Here is a 17,614-nt window from a genome sequence, read left to right as displayed (position 1 = left end):
GGTAGCCCAACCAATATTTCTAGCTATGAATTTTCTAGCAAAATTAAAGAGGATTAGTTGTTGGGTTTTAAAAAAACATTATCTGCTACTTTCAAAACTATTGCTCTATATAGCTTTTTTTTTTTAATTACTTCTCATCTCTTTCCTACCAAGCACTAGCTTAGATGCCCATCCTGGTTTGCAAATCTCTTTATTGGTTTCTCAACCTACTCAATGTGTTTTTCATGCAGCGTTTGTTTTCAACTTTACCTTTCTACCTAGCAACAGTCTATTTTCTTATCATGGACCCCATAAAACTGGATTTCTATCAGAAATAAGGTATATCTCTATTATAGATTTAAAAAAGAAATTCTTATAAACAATTCTTTAGTAATACCTATGAAAAGGTGTAACACTGAATTTAGATCCTTATTTTCAGGTTTACATCTTAGGAAAAACAGACTTGTCACGTCTTCAAGCTAAACATGCTGCACTATAGTCATAAAGCAAAGAGATTTGGGAGGAACATTTATTTGGGTAWTTATCCAGACTTTTAAGTTAAATAGCCAGTGTAGCTTTGAAATTCATGAGGCAGTTGTTCAGCAATTGGCTGCATCTCTTTGCTGTGGAAAGCTCCATCTGGAGATGGCAAACTCCAAGGAGGCTGTCCTGTGTTGGGCCAGGGCTCTGCCTCGCACAGGACGCTCTGTGTGACAGCAAAATGTCCTTGGTGCATCCTCCAGGGCTCCAGGACTCTGCAGCTCAAGGACTTTCTAAACCAGAGGTGGTATTTTTGTGATGAGCAACCTTAGCTATTTATGGATAGAGCAGTCAGTTCAGTGTGATGAYTTATGAATTATTAAAATACTTTTCTAAAACTTGCTATGAGTTGTTCGTATTAGGTCTGCAGCGCTTGTGGGACTAGGAGTATGTATGGCCACTAGGGCCAACACACTGGGAGTGGAGGAAGATCTTGTGTGAGGTGAATCCAAAAATAGAAATACCCAAAGCCGTGTATTAGATGAAAGCAAACAGGATGACTAATGGTTTTGCAAACTGTAAAACGTATTTGCAGTGTTCGGTGSGTATTTGTCATGAGCAAAGTAACCCCGAGTTCAGTGCCTGTGCCTGCAAAGAGGGCAGAGTTGAAAGAGAARGGAGGGGAGGTAGTTGTGCCAGTTTTCATTCTTTATTTGATACATTTCTGTTTGCACAGTTACACGAACAAGAGCAGGAACAAGTTCAGCACATTTAAGGATTTAGAATAAATYAATTTCATTCTGCCATTTCAGGTTTGTCACTGGGGGGGTGACTGGTGGTCCTTAGCCCATGCAATCAAAGAAGCAAAAGCAACGGGGAAAAAAGATAATTTGCTCTGATAATTAAAAACACTTGAGAAAGGAAATAATTAAGCACTTAGTCAGTGCTGCTGTTCCAAATCTTCACCTTGCCTTCAGATTTGACGTAAAAGCGATTGATTATCTAGCTGTTGCAGTTCTCTTTTAAAATGTCTTTGAGCACTGCCATTTTGTTCCTTATCTTGAAGATGTCCTAGATTTGTCTGTCATGAACTCTGGTGGAGTCAGTTTTGTATTTTTTGCTAATGGGTTGGTCTTTTATTATTCTGCCCTCAACTGTACCTGTGCTGGATGTTCATGTAGTGGAGACACAAACTGTACTTTTTCATTGAGACCAAATAGGAATGTGAAGAAAAAGTAATAAAAAGTCCATAGAGGGTAGGTTTTTGCAGGCACAGAAAATGTTGTCTTGCTTCCTAAATGCAAATACTCTTTTTTTCAAGTTTGCACAAAGGATGTTTTTCCCCAAATACATGACAGCTCTTTTAAGATGCTCGGGTGCTCTATGCTGCTCTTCTTTTACTTCTAGATGCTAGGGATGCCTGTTTATGTTGTCTGTCTCTTATTTGCTCTTTGATCTTTGTTCACTTTCCCTTGCGGCTTATATCATGTTATTTTGTTGTAAAAATAATCTATTTGAATTTTACTTTTTGATGCATGGAGACTGATGCTTTTGTTACCCTTCTCTGTACTGATACTGCTTTCCTCTTTAAGTTCTCTTGTGGGTATTTGTGTAGCTGGGGTTGAATATCAGACTTATATGATGACAACAGATATTTTTCATCAGATGTTGCATTTGAATCTATTAGCTGCTATTTCACRAATATTTTTGAACCCCATGTGAAGCTCAGTGATGGCTTTATTGCATGTGGCATTCCAGCCAGTGTACTCAGAGTCTCACTTTTTCCTTGTCACTGCTGTGTATTCCTTGCTGCCACACCTGAATCGTGTGTCTGTCAAATATTTGCCCTCTTCAGCTATGAAACAAGAACCCCATCCTCCCACACGGAGGCCTTATTCATCTGAGGGGAGAGAGAAAGATACATAGCCAAAAGCACTATACCCCAGGGGTACAGGGGTGCCCAAAGGGTAATCAGTACTACATGATTGGATGTAAATTTTGACCTTTATTTTACCATAAGTCTTCCCCTCTTGCCTTTGATTTCAAAGTGAAGATGTCTTAGGAGTCAGTACCATATGAATCTGGGGATCTTTTCTGCTGGCAGCTTTCAAACCTGCAAAGCAAAGAGGCTTAGACTTTAGCCTCTTTGCATGTTTAAAGCATTACAATTTAGAGGGAGCTGTTTGGCCTGGACAGTTATTGATTTCTATTCTGTTCTTCAAACCACAAATGCAGAATTGTAGGATGGCAGGGAACAGGACCAGAMGAGCCCTTGAGAGCCAGCTGGCAGAGCCAGCACCAGGCAGCGCACTGGACAATTTACAGTTGCTGAAAATATTAATCAGTGCTGTTAAACATTCTTTTACAATGTGCCCAATATATCAGGAATGAGTTTAAGAGAGATTTGTCAGTCATTGCTCCTCAGGGAGACCATGAGCTGAATTATAACTTTTTGTGGATGCGCTGACCCGCAGTTGAGTATTTCTGATTTATACCCTGTAATTCTCTTTGACTTGCAAGTACTTCTGGAACAAAGGTGAGTAAAAAAGTCTCTGAACAATTATTTACCATTCTGGACAGGAATAGTGATAGGCTTCTTCTGTCCTAAGAGTGTTGGGTTCTCCTTTCTTCTGCAGCGACACAGGTTACAGCTGCAGATACGCTGCTGAAATACAGATACACAAGTTTGTATTTTGTAACTCATGCAATCTTGTACTGAGATGTCTGCTTTTTGTCTGTGGGATCTCATTCTTTCTTAGCTGCCCTTCACCCTTTAGCCCCTTTTAGAGGCTGCCCCTGACTTGTGGCTGGACTGAGGAAGCAATTTCTCAACATCTAGATGAGGASCCAAGATTAATTCAATACTTATTTTGACAGTGATATAAAACCCATAAATGCATTATACAGTCTAAAAACAACCTGCCTGAGCAATTAGGTCAGTAATCAGACATTTTAAAACAGTGGCAGAAGAGCAGAGCTGTGGATTATGATGCATGATGATTTACTTTATTTAATAGAAAAGCATGCAGAATTTTAATTATGATCAGGAGATGTTACATTTGCTGCAAATACTTGTATGGGTTGCTAATGTGACAACCGAGGTATGACAAGGAGGAGAGACTTGAAAACTGGCAGATAAGAATACAGAGACTATTCTATTTCAGGCCCTGCAAGAGAACACATTTCTGAAATGAATATGTGACAAGAGGGAAGTATTGGATTTCTGTGTGAGGAGCTGACAAGTCAGACAAACAGCAGCCACATATTATCTGTGATGGTGAAAAGATCACATCACTTATAACCTTTGAAGCAACAGGAAAACTGAACGCAACATCATTTTGTAATGATCTAAGAGAGAACCGTCTCTTTTTTTCCCCTCCCTGGTTATATATAGCTGTTAGAGGGAGCCCTGCTGAGCGGAAAATGGAGCATATGATCAAGGGCAGTCCAGTGAGTCAATTTACTGACTAATACTGTAGATTATCATGTCAAATATATAGCACCGGCAGTATGAACAATAATGAAGCCTAGTTTATTTCTTTCCTGTAAATTAAAATGAAGATGTGATTGGAATTGTCATACCTGGGATATATTAGCCAGATTCTCTTAATCATCCAAAACAAATTGCCTTATTCTTTATAGTGACATTTATTTTAGAGCCTGTTCCACAATTGGCAAGCTGAAACCATCTATTTGAATGTGTCACACATGTTTAAAATATCCTCTAGACCACTGTCCCCTCAGGTGATGGTTCAATGGTCTCATACTTTGAAATACCTGTTCCCTTCAGACCCAAAGAAGGAAAAACTCAGCCTTTCATCCTGTGGGAAGAAATCATTCAGCACAGCACCATGCAGAGACACTCTAARTAAGCTCTAGTATCATCAGGAAAACATCCAGCCGCGAAGCCAACAGGGCAAAAGACTTGTGGAAACCCCAGATAGCCATTGACAGAAGACTTTCTTTGCCTGTTTTTCTATTTTCCTGTGTCTCAGAGTGTCTGTGGGCAATCATGAGGAGGGGGATCTTGCCAGTGCAGACTCCTTGGGTCAAGCTGAACACTGCCTGAAGAGAAGGTACACTTACGCAATTTGGTAAAAATTCCACTCCAAACAGAAGGAGTTAATTTTAATGTAGCTGCACAATACGAGGCTTCTTGTTTTACTGGTGTCCAAGCTCCAGCCAAAGTCTGCTTGCCTTTGTGTCTGTCAAAATTCTAGTATGAGCAAAAACTTAGGGAATTAACATTTGAATTGCAAATCACTGCCATTCCTTTGGGGTTGAGAATCATAATCAATGGTATTGATTTCTWAAGTCTTTTGTTCAAGAATAGAGATGAGTAACTGAAGAGACATTTACTAACTGTTTGCTAACAGTAAGTCACAAAGCCCAAACATTGCATGTCTGTTAGGTACAATTTCCTGAAACTGGTGAGTAAATTTTTACAGAAATTAGCACAGTGTTATAAATTTAGCACATATAAGGAAAAGCAGATGGTGCTGCTGTGATTGGACATGTCATTGGAGTATTCCAGAGCATGCCAAGTGTTTAATCTACTACTATTTGCRTATACTACCACATTACTCAGTTTTCAGAGGAACATGTGCTAGGCACAAACCACAACTCTTTTTTCTGAGCTTGAAACTTAGAATAGAAATGAAATTCCATTTGCTGGTTTTGCAGCACCCATGATCATTTTCCAAAGCTTCCAAAAGGATCACATTGCACRTTCTGGGCCGTCAGAACACTGTCACAAATTGCTACATGGGCCCACGCACTTGATGATCTTCAGCTTTCCATGCCAGCGATGGGACAGGCTGTGTCATGAAGAGCAGATCAAATGAGAAGCGTCACATTTCAAAATGCTTTATTGTACTGGAAACTCTTCGAGCAGTTACTAACTCTGTGGATATCCAAAAGCAGAAAGTTTTAATTTAAAAGCAAAACAAAAGAAAATGAAACAAAACCTATTTCCTGGCTATTCTTCAAAAAAAAAGAATAACACCTCTCAGTTTAGAGGTGGTCTTGGCAAGGTGGAGTTCTACTTTTATGCCTTTTCTTTGGAGGAAGATAGTTTAGCTGCAAAAAGCAAAAAGAGCCAGAGCAGATAGGACTTAAAGAAGGAACTGAATTTTGCAAGCAGCAGGTATATGCTACATACAAGAAAAACAGTGAGGATGAACACATCAAAGAGCAGATAGGCAAAAACAGGTCTGGTAATTAGTGAGGCAAAATGTGTGGTAGAAAAAAAAGTTAAAAAGGAGTTAAGAAGAGACGAGACAGTTGCAGAAATAAGGAGCCAGGGAAGCAAAAGACCAAGAATTGATATCCAGTTGCCTGTGTTTCACATTAGGGGTTCTGAGACCCCATTCATGTTTCCAGCTCAGAGGACAATAAATCAGATTAATGCCCACTCATTGTAACTGCACAGTGTGTGTGATATCCCACTGTGCAGTACTTAGGTTGTCACCAAATACAGAATCTTGTCTGATCTGGGCAGAATGCCCCTGCCCAGTGCTCTGGGATGTTCCGTGAAGGTCTCACTTTCTCTCAGGGGGCTCCTGCTTTGCTTCATTCTTYCGTTTATTGGGATTATTTTCTGATCACAATCCTTCTCCTGGTGTTGTCTGTGCTCAAAAGTGGAACCTCAAGGTCAGGAGGTTGTAGGCACTCACAGAGTCCTGACCTCTTCCATGTTCCTAATGACAGGCTTCTCCAGAGCTCTGGCACTGCAAACTCTGGTTTAGAATTACTCCAGGACAAAAAAGATGAAACATAAAACATACACATCTCAGGAAGGCTGCTGGCATAGCAACCCTTAATTTTTATGTTATTCTTGTGCACTCTCTTTTGGTTAAATTAATTGGGCATTTCTTCTCCCATTTTCCCTGATATTCTTGAACAAAACTTGAGTTCAGATAAGCATCTGAGATTTTCTCCTGAGAATACCTTTTCCAGTACCATAGCCATGCTTCCACATTTCATCTCTCTGTGCCTCTCTGGACAGACTTTTCTCATACACAGTTAAATCTCTTGTTCCAGGTTATCCTTTTATCAGTTTTGCCAAGTAATAAAAGGCCATCACCAGGAGATCCGTTGCTTAGCTACTGCCTGGGCAGATGGTCCTCCTGGAGAAATGCCAGCAGCCCACCAAAGAGCCTGTTAATGGGCAGAGAGGATTGGGAAGGTTTAATGACYCTTGCCCATGTGTTCTGTATCCTTGCTCCTCAGAAATGCTGTGGGGGAAAAGCTCGCATAAAAGTTAGCGTTTTGAGGAGTTATAAAAATAAATAATTAATAAATGCTCTGGAGAGTGCTTCTAATCTTAAAATGGAATAAAAACATTCTCACTAGGTGAGCTTGCCACTAACTAATGCCTTCAGGGAATACATTAGATGACTGGATTAAGTAGATGTCCACATCTAGATGTGGGTACGTATATCTCCCTGGATGGGTGCATGCAGACTCTGTGTGTGTATGTAATACAGTAAAAGAAAAACTATCAAACTCATTTTAAATGAAATATTATTTAATTTCCACTTTATACATCCTTCCAATGACCTTGGAGGATTTGTGGATTTATTACTTATCAGATGAGAAAAAACACCCCAACAATTCCATGTAGAGATTGCACTGTCAAGYTGCTATAGCATTGAGTGTCATCGATTTTTACCTCATGATGAATGTTTATTTTCCCCAGAATAAATAATACCAGAATTTTATAGAGCAACCCTTACAMAAGCAAATAAAAATGAAAATACAGAAGTCTATATATGTAGTAAATTTCTGATGCATTCAAACAGTCAAGATGTTTCTAAGATGCAACAATTTGATTTGGGAAACAAGTTTCAAGGCTAGATAGCTGGCAATACTTTATTTAACCCAATGATGCTGTGGACCTGTGTGAGAATAGCTGGAGAAATMCAGATTGAGGTCTTGACTATTGACWAGAACTAAATGATATGGMAAGCCAGAAAGGGTAATTTGTGCAATAGAAGATAAGAAAATAAAACCAGCCCCATAACATTATTTATTGGAAGCCTGGTTTTAAGAACTGGTAGCTGGAGAAAGAAGGCTTGTCTCCTCAGGAACAAAAAAAACCCCAAAAACCAAAACCAAAACCAATGAAACAAACAAAAACCCCACACAGCCTCCCACCCAACTTATAAAATTTACATGTGAACACTTTAAGATTGTTCAAATATTCTTGACTATTTTTAGCTACAGCATTTAAATTATTAATGTAATTTGCAATATTTAATTCATTTTGTTCAGTATTTGCATAAATTAAATGCGTGAATGTCTGAGAAAGCCCTAGTAAACTCTTCTGCTGGGGTTTGTGTCTGCTGCAGAAAATGGCTTGAAGGAGATAATCCACCCCTAGAGAGGCAAAAAGCCTTTTCCACTTCCTTCTCTTTGCCCTTCCCCTTCCTGGCATCAAGCAGGAGACCTCAGCAAGGTTTTGGATGCCACAGATCCCAGGGCTTCATCGCCATCCCTGCCCAGGCAGGTGGGWCAGTGCCCAGAGTTGGCTGTGGATCAGCCCCAAGGAGTGGGGACAATCAAACCCCAGCCATAAAACATCCCCAGCAGTATATTGTTCTAGAGGGTAATCTGCATTAATCCAATCATGAGTGCTGTCTATGGGCCCTGTAAGGATATTTTTTTTTCCTTTTAAATTTTGACTGATTGATTGACTCTGAGATGCCACAGCCAGGGCACAKGAGTGGTCTAACAGTGTCCTAGGATAATTAGAGTTCAGGCAGAGGCCATTGAGAATTTTCACAGAGGTGTGATAAAAATCATCTTCCCTAAAGGGTTTAAATCTGCTTTAAGAAAGGGGCCAGASAACCTGATGGGGAAAATCCTGTGGAGAAGGATGCTCAGATATTGCTGTCTGTGGCTGGGGTRTTTGAGCACAGTGCCCCACATGGTGTGGTGGCAGTTCCCCACMCCTGTCACACACCTGGGGACACCATGTGCCTTTTTTCTGGGATGCTGGCCCTGCAGCAGGGTTCAGGGAGGGAAGGCACTGCAGTCTGAGGCTGGGGCTTGCAGTCTGCCACGAGGAGGCAGGTGAGTCTGCGTGTCTCTCCTGAGGCAGACATCTTGCAGAAAGCAAGGAAAAATAGCGTAAGTGAATTTTAGGTACATTTCCCTTGGTGTTTTAGGTTTTTGATGCTCTGCAATTTTAGCAAATGTAGTTTTGCTTTACATTGTTTAGTTTGATGTGCCAGTAACAGCTATTTCATGTTCTGGCTGAAATAGCCACATCTTTAAACGCTGGCTTTGGATTTTACTCAGCCCAGCATGCAGACAGAATGAGCAGAAGTCAGTTGCCTTTTATCCAACAGATTTCTGGTCAGAGCAGATTATCCTTCAAATCTAGGTCACTAATATGTGTTTGTCTGATGGAAAACAGAATAATGTGCCATTCCCGCTGACAAACTGGCCAACCTCTTCTTTCTTTGSAGAGAGACCCAAGAGCAGTCAAGTCTCCAGACTTTACTGTCCTGAGACAATTTAGTATCCAGTCAAATTAAACCTATAAGACTCATAGATCACCATATCTGGATATTTTAAGACATTACTTTAATTTAAAATAAAGGAAAACAAAAAACCAAGACTGTGTCAGGAATCAATTTGCTGTTTTTTTTAGGAGGAATGACTCCCCATCATGACATTTATGATGCTTTTCAAAACAGTAGTTCATCTGGTTCTCCTTCCCCCAAAATGAAAACATTCAGTGTATTATATATAAAACTTGAAAGTGAATAGAAATTTTCATTAACTGTGTTTGTAAAATTTAGAGACAGAAGCCTTGCTTTACTAAAGAAAAAGGATTTTTCTTTTTTTTTTTTTTTTTCAACAAACCAGTCACCATTACCAACTGTATAATCTTTATTATTAAAGCAATTCTTGAAAAATTTAGATTCCGCTTATAGATATTTCAAGCCAGGAAAATATTTTTGCTCACAACATGTTTAAATTATGTTACTCTTTCAGTTGGATAATGTCCAATTCCTACTTGAAAAGGGCGAAGCCGCATTAACTACCATTTCATTATTGCATTAACAACAGTTCACTTGCTGTTCTTACAGACTGAGTAAGTAAATCACTCATGCTTCAGAGATTTTTCTGCTGTTTACTGGAGACAGGGCATACTACTAAACACAGCTTTCCAAAACAAACCTAAATTTATCCAATGGAAACCCTCACCAAAGACAAGGAGCAATTTCTCTTCCATTAATTAAAATGTCTATTTATAATGGGAGGTCTGTTTCACTTAAATTCTTTAAGGCATGAGGATTCAAATGAGAGCAAAAGCAAACCTCAATGAGCAGGAAAATTGCTGTTAGGAGAGGGAGAATGGGGTGAATGCCACTGYCAGATGCAGAATGATGGGTCCTGATGGAATGCCATCTTGCAGTAGGATTGGGCAGAGATTGCTTATGCTTTTGATTAAGCATCTTGGTGAATATTTAGGAAAAACAATATTTAAACCAGATTCTGAGAAGTATTTGGTCTATACTTTGGGCAGGATTGAGGTGAGAAAGTGACAATTTTATATTACCTTCTCTTCTGAAGTCTGGATTAAGGAGAAGTGGGAATGACATCTGGCACAGGTGAGCTGAGATCCCAAGCTTTTCAGGCTGTAAGAAACCAGAGAAGTTTGTTAATATCCTCTGATATCATCTTCCAAACACAGGTCTTCTAAGATGAGGAGATGTAATCTATTTTCTTCTTCCTTATGCAGAAAAAARAGGCTTTTATCATCCTTGCTGCTCTTCTTCATATTTTACCTACTTCTACTATCTTCATTAGGCTTGAGTGATCAGAAATASCTCTTGTGTCCGAAAACTGTTCTCTCTGTGGGTAGATAAAATGGCAGAATGACATTTTCTGTTTCGTTTGTCAACTGCCTGACTGCTGCTTAGCAGAGKACTATTATTGTCAGGATCATATACATGGTAATTTCCCAAACTCCCACGCGGGAAAAAAAAAACAACCCAAAACCATTTTGAGCCCATTACAATCTATGTGTAATTAGGGTTATCTTCTGCAGCTTTACCTTGCACAAATCAGCCCTGTGTTTCATTTACTGCCATTTTGTTACTTAGTCACTCAGTTTTTAAAATCCTTCTGGAAAGCCTGGCTTAGCCTTGTCTACTTTGAATATTCCRTTTCACCTGTGTACCTTCCCTTGGGAAACTTTGTCCCAGCTTATTTGTAACTCAATTCCTTCTGAGTGGTTCTCACACAGATTCTTAGAGATCTCCTCCAGTGAACGCCTGTTATGAAATCGATCTTTTACTCTTGAACTCCATTACTGCCTTTTAAACAGTTAATCTATGAAAGGACCTGCCTCATCTCCTCACAATTGAATTGATTTAAATTGTGTAAGAGGCTTCTGTGRGGAACCAAAGGGGATTTGAAAGTCCAAATCTGCTTCTTCGTCCACATAGTGTCTTCATCCACATACTCAATGACTCCTGAGAACTGAAACCATGTAAGCATGACTGYCTGCACAACCACACCATGAATTATGTAAAGTACTGAGAGATGGGAGGTGTCTCAAAGTCATAAAGATGATTTAGGAATGAAATCTCCAAAGATATTTTGGTGTCCATTCCTTAATGATTCCATTTTGCATTCAAGTCTGAATTGATTCTGGGTTTCTAACTTTGTGCTTATGAATACCAAAAGGAAAATTTCTGTGATGTTCTCTATCCTATACCTAAAATTAATCATCTGTGTCCTTGAAATTTAATTAAACCAGATAGTCTTTTAAATAGTTTTCCCACCATATGTTGGAAAAAGAGTAGCAAAATTAAAAGAATAAATCACATCAGAGAGTAAATTAAATACACTGTTTGAAGCCAGCCTCTGTCTCATTTTCCTCATTGTTAAAACTGAGTCAATGCTGACAATAAGCATTTAAAAGTGGTGAAGACAAAGCACTTCAAAATGCATTGTACAGAAATCTGYTCATGGAAGGCATTGAATGGACTAGATTTTCTAAAGTGTTTTCCCCATTTCTGACTGCTTTGGTGTGAAACTGGTAGCATGAAATACATTCTAGACCTGATGGAGTAGAAATAAAAGCTTTACAAAAATGAAAGATGAAAAAAGAAAACCGCTTCAGAAGTATTACCCCCATTTATATGTTGCTTACTGTAAAACTAAGTCAAGAGAATTTAATGCCATCGCTTTGTAAAACACAAAAAATCACGAAAYTCATAAAGGGTAATTAAAAAGTATCTAAATCTTGTTTGATGAAAATTGTTTAAAGCCAATATCTAAGCCTGTTCATTATAAGACATAAATWTACACTGTTGAAAAAGCATCTATAGAAAGTATTTGCCCAAATCTCAAGAAATATTATTCATTTCCAAAGGATAATTCTTGTAAAATACTCAGGGTATTTATGAACATCTGAAAGAAAACAATCAAAAGAGAACTTTCATCTTGCTATTTATTTCTTTTCTGTTTCTCATCCTAGCCTGTGACCCTTTTCCCTATGCCTTAATCAAGGACAGATGGATTTGTGACTACATATTATGTAATCCTTGACTTCACATCCCTTTGGAAGGATAAAGTTAATAACTTAAATGGCAGTGGATTCTGCCACTCCAGTTGACATCCAGTTGCTTCTAGCTGCTCCTTGATTTTGKTTTTAAAATCAGTAAACACATAAATAGTCTGAGATTTATGCAAGTGAGATCCTGTCCAGTTTAAAATTAATAMGTTTTAAGTGTGCTCTGATTAAAATATTGATAGAGATGGATGAAAAGTCATTTGTACTATTTTATCAGTGACTAAGCTAGTGAGCTGTCAGTGGGTGAGTGTCCATGGTAGATGTGTCAGATGGTGTGAACTGAACATGACCTTGAGCGTGAGGAGCGATCTGCAGCCCCACCAGAAGGTACCCACGGGAAGTCGTGCAGAAGTTACCAACCCTCTAGGTTAGAGGAAGACATAGCCACTACCTGAGGGAAGACACTGGAGGTCAGTTCTTCATCTCTCATTTTGAAACATAAAGAAAAAAAGGGTCTTTATCAAAGTGTATAAATTTGTTTTTCTTTCTCTGTGAATATTCTCCCAAGTCCTTTATATGTAACAGGATGTTGGAAGATTATCTGAGATGTCAAATTGTAGTTTTGTCATAAGATTACGCTGGTTAGAGACAGCTTTTTTTTTTAACTACATCCATAATGCTGAAGTGACTCCCATGGKGGGTTTTACTGTTCCTGAGGTCAGATATCCCCACATGGCTCATGATTGCATGTGTGTAGCATTAGTCCCTGGTGGAGCAGATTTGTCTGGGAGACAGGTTTTGGGCATGGTCTGCCCCAGGGTGAGCCAGCCCACAAGCAGCATGGACAATGAACTTCCAGCACTTGGGCTGATTCCCCAGCTCCCCTCAGCGGCATGGAGGAAGCCTTTCTGTCCCCTCTGCTTCATTTTGGGTGAACCAGTTTAGGAGCTCAGAGGGCSAAAGGACAAAAGCCCATGTCTGCAGTCTCATGGGAAAAGTATCCTCTCAGCACAGACGTGTGAGTCTTGATATTCCCAGGGTTTCATTGTTAGCTTTCCACACTGATGGCCAGTCTCATTGGAAAGTGCAGAGATCCCAGCATCCCGAGGTCTTTCAGGTGATGTCTGGTCAGGTAGGAGAGCTCTGATGGGGTCAGGTCTTGCCTGTGAGACCTGGCAGTGCTCAGAGCGCAGGCACATGCCAGACTGCAAAACTCCTTTGGTTTCTGGGGGATTTTCCTGTTAAAAATCCACTSGTGGTTATGGACCTGTGGCATCTCCAGGGCTGGAGGTGGGGTTGTTGAGGACTCTGGCTTTCCTTGCTTCTAGTGGCACTTAAATGATCACAATAGCTACAGCTTAAGTGTCCCTAGTGCTGCGTTTAGTCTTTGAAAAAATTTTTACTGATAAAGGTTAAAAAACCCTACATAAATGCTTTTTTTTTTTTTAGTTTGTTTCTTTGCAACCAGCAAACAGCTCCATGTTGGGAAAACAGTAACAAACTGATCCAGAGATTTATCAGGGAGAAGGAGATTCAAATCTGCTCAAGCAGAGAGGCAGACTGGGCATGTATTACTCATATCCCAGGTGAATGCTGTACCTCTTGTACCCAGGGTAGATCACATCCACTGCAGTGCTAAATAAAAGACTAGCMTGGGGACTGGACACACTTCCCTCTGGCTTCTGTGAGAAAGAAGTGGCACAAACAACTGTCTGGGTGGGAAAAGCAACGCTTTTCAATCCCACTAKGACATAATGGCTCCTTACAGTTAAAGGTTGGGTGCTGAATACCTAAAAGAATGTGATTTAACATCCCTGTCCCTAGTCTCAGATGGCTTCCCACTCAAGTTGCCACAGTGAAAGCTCAAAARGAAGACTGTGACATTGAAGATGAATTGCTCAGCCCCATGTGACAAAGCTGWGACCCACCAGGGCACAGTGGAATTCAGGACTCTCCAAGCCTGTGTTAAGCTCAGTACTTTTTTTTTCTTCCCACAGATCTCTCAGGAGCAACAGAAATTAAATTTTTAAAAAATGAATGAAGTACATATGGCAACACAGCTGCTGAAAATCTGTTACCCTTTTTAATCACCTCTCATGTCCTGGGCATGCATTTTATCCTTCAAACTCAGTAAAATGAAAAACACTGAGAGGAAGGCATCTCCCTGTGTTATTGGGGGACTTGGTAGTGTTATGAAGTCATTAAATCATACAAGAGAAGCCTTGTCTAAAGAGACCATACAGAATTTAGGTCTCAGTGGGTTCATCRGGTTCAGCTTTTAAATACTTTACATACTTATAGTCACTAGGAAAACAGCTTTCACAGAGGTAGTGCAAACTGCAAATAAATAAAATTGAAAAAGGAGAGAACCGTACTTTTTCATCATGATGGTGAACTTTGGAGATTAAAAGGTTCTAAGCTCTGGATAAGTGCTCAAACAGCCTTGCAATGACACAATTTCCCACCTGCTTATGGGCACACTGTAGAATAGTGCCTGTCCTTCAGGCTGAGGGACAGGGTCTCCAAAGCACTGTTTACTGCCTGCCCTCCTTCCGTAAGCATTCAATGCCATAAGCAGTCAGAGTGACTATTTCTCATTTGGTAGCCTTGAATCACACTGCTGGTTATTCACCTTTGCATGTCAGCACCAAGGTAAGGAGAGCAAGTTGGGTGATATATTTGATTGCAATGCTGGAGGTGGGGTGAGAGAAAAGTGCTGCTATTGAAAGAGGTTCTTCTGTAAAGGAGCAATGATGTACATCCTGAATAGGTGCAGATTATCCTCCCTTCCCAMCCCCAAGTTCAGCCAATACACTCCATATTCAATATCTTGCTGCTGTGATGCTTTCTTTTGTTGCAGTTTTTGATTCTGTGTTAAGTTCAGAAGGCTGTGTTTTAGTAAGAGATGTGAGGGAGTATTTCCTGTGTGGGATTGGGCTCCCTGTCAGCCCAAGAAGTGGCCATTTTCAGGCAACAGTGAAGCATCTGTTGGTCAAAGAAAAGGTCTTTAACTAGAACAAGCTCCTGAACTTCAACCCTGCTGCAATGAAAAAGAACAAAGCTGTTTTGTCTGTTGGTTTTGAATCCTTCATGGAGAACTGCCAGCAACCATTAACTTGTGTATTATTGTGCTATCAGACAGGAGAAACATGAGGCAGGATTTACCAGCACAGTCACGAGCCTTTCATCACACAGTTATTACAGTGATAAAGTTCAGTGGTAGTTACTCACCTCTCCAAAAACAAATATCACCCACTCAGGCAAGAGAGAATGGATTTCTGCGGGGCGATGCTATGTTAGCTCATGCTACTGCATCTGACTGCCAGTCACTGCTAAATCCAAGTGCCCAGTGCGTTTTGAAATCCTGATGGTCAGRGCACCCACTCTGGGGCTGGGGTACAGCTTGCTGCTCAGGGATAGCTAGAAAAATTAAAGCTCCCCTTCACAAACACTGGAAGTTGCCTGATTTCCAGATATTTTTAGGTGGGTTTTAACTCCTTGCTTGTCTTTAAAACCTTGACTTTGTATCCTTGTTTAACCAAGTACTTTGCTGAGGTGCTTTGGAGGGGTTCACCCCAACTACTCAGCTCCCTGCCATGCTTGATAGACTGGTGATTGTGTCTTGTTGTCTCCTTTGTCCTCCAGGAAGATGAAGTCGCTCGTGACAGTCGATTCAATTTCAGTGGCTACGGCATGGGCCACTGCCTCCAAGTCAAAGATGGCACAGCAGTCAAGGCCACGCCACCCAACCCACCTCCAGCACCCCCGAAGGATTCAGAGTCCATCAAAAAGAAGTTTGTTGACCGCGCAAAAAGGATTGATACAATATCCCGTGCTGCGTTCCCGCTCGCCTTCCTCATTTTCAACATCTTTTACTGGATTACATACAAAATTATACGGCATGAGGACATTCACAAGAAATAGGCAACTCTGGYTCGCCAGGACTTCTTAGCCAAAGTGATCCACATGTAAATAAACAGTGAAATGTCTTTCTGTCATATGGACTAAGGATTTCTTCCCCACTCCCCCAGAACACTGGAGAAAAAAATWGCAAAGAGGAAAAGAAGGMTAGAAGGAAAAGTGATTCCATGACAAAATATGCCGTGAGACCAGTCAATGAGGCTCCCCCTATGCACTCTCAGTGTGTTCTTCCAGATTCAGCATTGATCAGGCATCTATAATTGGGGCCAAATTTTACCCAGCTTCATCACCAAGATATTACCTTTCAGAACAAAAGAGAATCAGAAAACAAGCAATTCTCCTAAAACATCTGTCAAGAGACTGTGGTGGCTACAGTACAGGGAGWTATAAGAGGACCAAACTTTTTCAGGATAATGTTGCCTTTCTATTTGAAACAAGTCTACTGAGCTACATTCCATGACCATGTCTGTAGGTAGTGGTTTCACCAAGGAGTCCTTTTGTGGGTTGTAATTATTTCTACTGATTGGGGAGAGGGAAAAAAAAGAAGAAGAAAAAAGATTTATACTTTACTATCCTTGTGGGTGTGCATTTTAATATTATCTTGCTTTACTAGAATTGTAATTTTGGGGTTGAACTTGTGTGTCGTGTGATTTATTTGATAGTTGACACTCCAAAACCAGTGAAACTGCCCGGTTTATTTCTGTTGGGAGACAGTGCACTTACTTCATTTTATTTCTGCTGATTTTACATGCAACTTGAGGTGCCAAACTGTATTTTACCTATTGTGCTACCCTGTACCACACTACTTAGTAAGAACTTGTTTCCTCCAAGGTGTAGCTCAGTTTAGCATTGAGTTTCTATTACCGCTCTCATTGTAGCTGCAGTCAATAGCTCTATAGGTAAACACAAATTGTTTACAGACCTCTAATTTATATCTTTACTCAAAGTGGCTATCATTTTAAATATCATTAATTAACCTAAGAATTTTAAAACTGTACTGTGATTTTCAGAACCTGTTACCTTTTGGTGCCGGATCTGCGTTATTCAAATCCTTGCTACATGTTTTAAAGTAGAAAATTTAAAAAATGTAAAAAAAAAAAAAAAAAAAAAAAAGAAGAAGAAGAAAAAAAAAAGATGGTATTTTTGCTTACATGGAAGAAGACAACCTGTAACATAAGATGAGTAAAACATTAAAATTTTACACTTGCTGTAAAAGGGTTTATTAAAAAAAAGGTATTTGTTCAATTTCAATAAAGCTAAATGTGGTACTAACATTTCTTCACTGTTTTCTTCATTTGCAGCAGCAGCAGCAGCAGGGCTGTTCATGCCACAGCCCAGCTCTTCCACTGCTCTGTCAGCAGAAAGAGGGTGAAAAGCAGCCTTCTGCTGAGCTGACTTAGCAMGCCAAATTTTGCTATCTGTCCTGCAGCAAAGGGACTATTGCAGCCCCTGGGAGGATGTCAAGGACTGTGTCAGAAGCGTGGCCAGGATATGATGGGAGCATTTGTAGAACATTTGCATGTGCTGAGCCAGGCCTGGGGGAGGAGGGACACTGCTCCCCTCTCACAGCATCCCTGCCCAGCAAGAAATACAACCCAGCTTCACATGTGCTGTGCCTGCCTTGGGGGRTATCCCCAACTTCTGACTTTCTTGCAGCTTCACCACTTTGGTGAGCTGAAGGATGTGTTGAGTTGG

General features: G+C 40.2%; 1 protein-coding gene across 1 annotated transcript in view; it reads left to right on the top strand.

The window, feature by feature from the left end:
- GLRA2 (glycine receptor alpha 2) overlaps window positions 1-17,179 on the top strand; it is a 119,310-nt gene extending 102,131 nt beyond the window's left edge. Inside the window, exon 9 of the mRNA XM_057387754.1 lies at window positions 15,644-17,179. Within this exon, the coding sequence (XP_057243737.1) occupies window positions 15,644-15,922 (279 nt within the window). The 3' untranslated portion in view covers window positions 15,923-17,179. The remainder of the gene's footprint in view (window positions 1-15,643) is intronic.
- The last annotated feature ends 435 nt before the right edge of the window (window positions 17,180-17,614 follow it).

Source organism: Malurus melanocephalus, unplaced genomic scaffold (genome assembly GCF_030028575.1).
Source record: "Malurus melanocephalus ecotype Western Australia unplaced genomic scaffold, MMel_1.1 scaffold_1, whole genome shotgun sequence".
Classification (NCBI taxonomy): domain Eukaryota; kingdom Metazoa; phylum Chordata; class Aves; order Passeriformes; family Maluridae; genus Malurus; species Malurus melanocephalus.
Note: the sequence above shows the minus strand (reverse complement) of the source record. Positions and strands in the feature narration are given on the sequence as shown.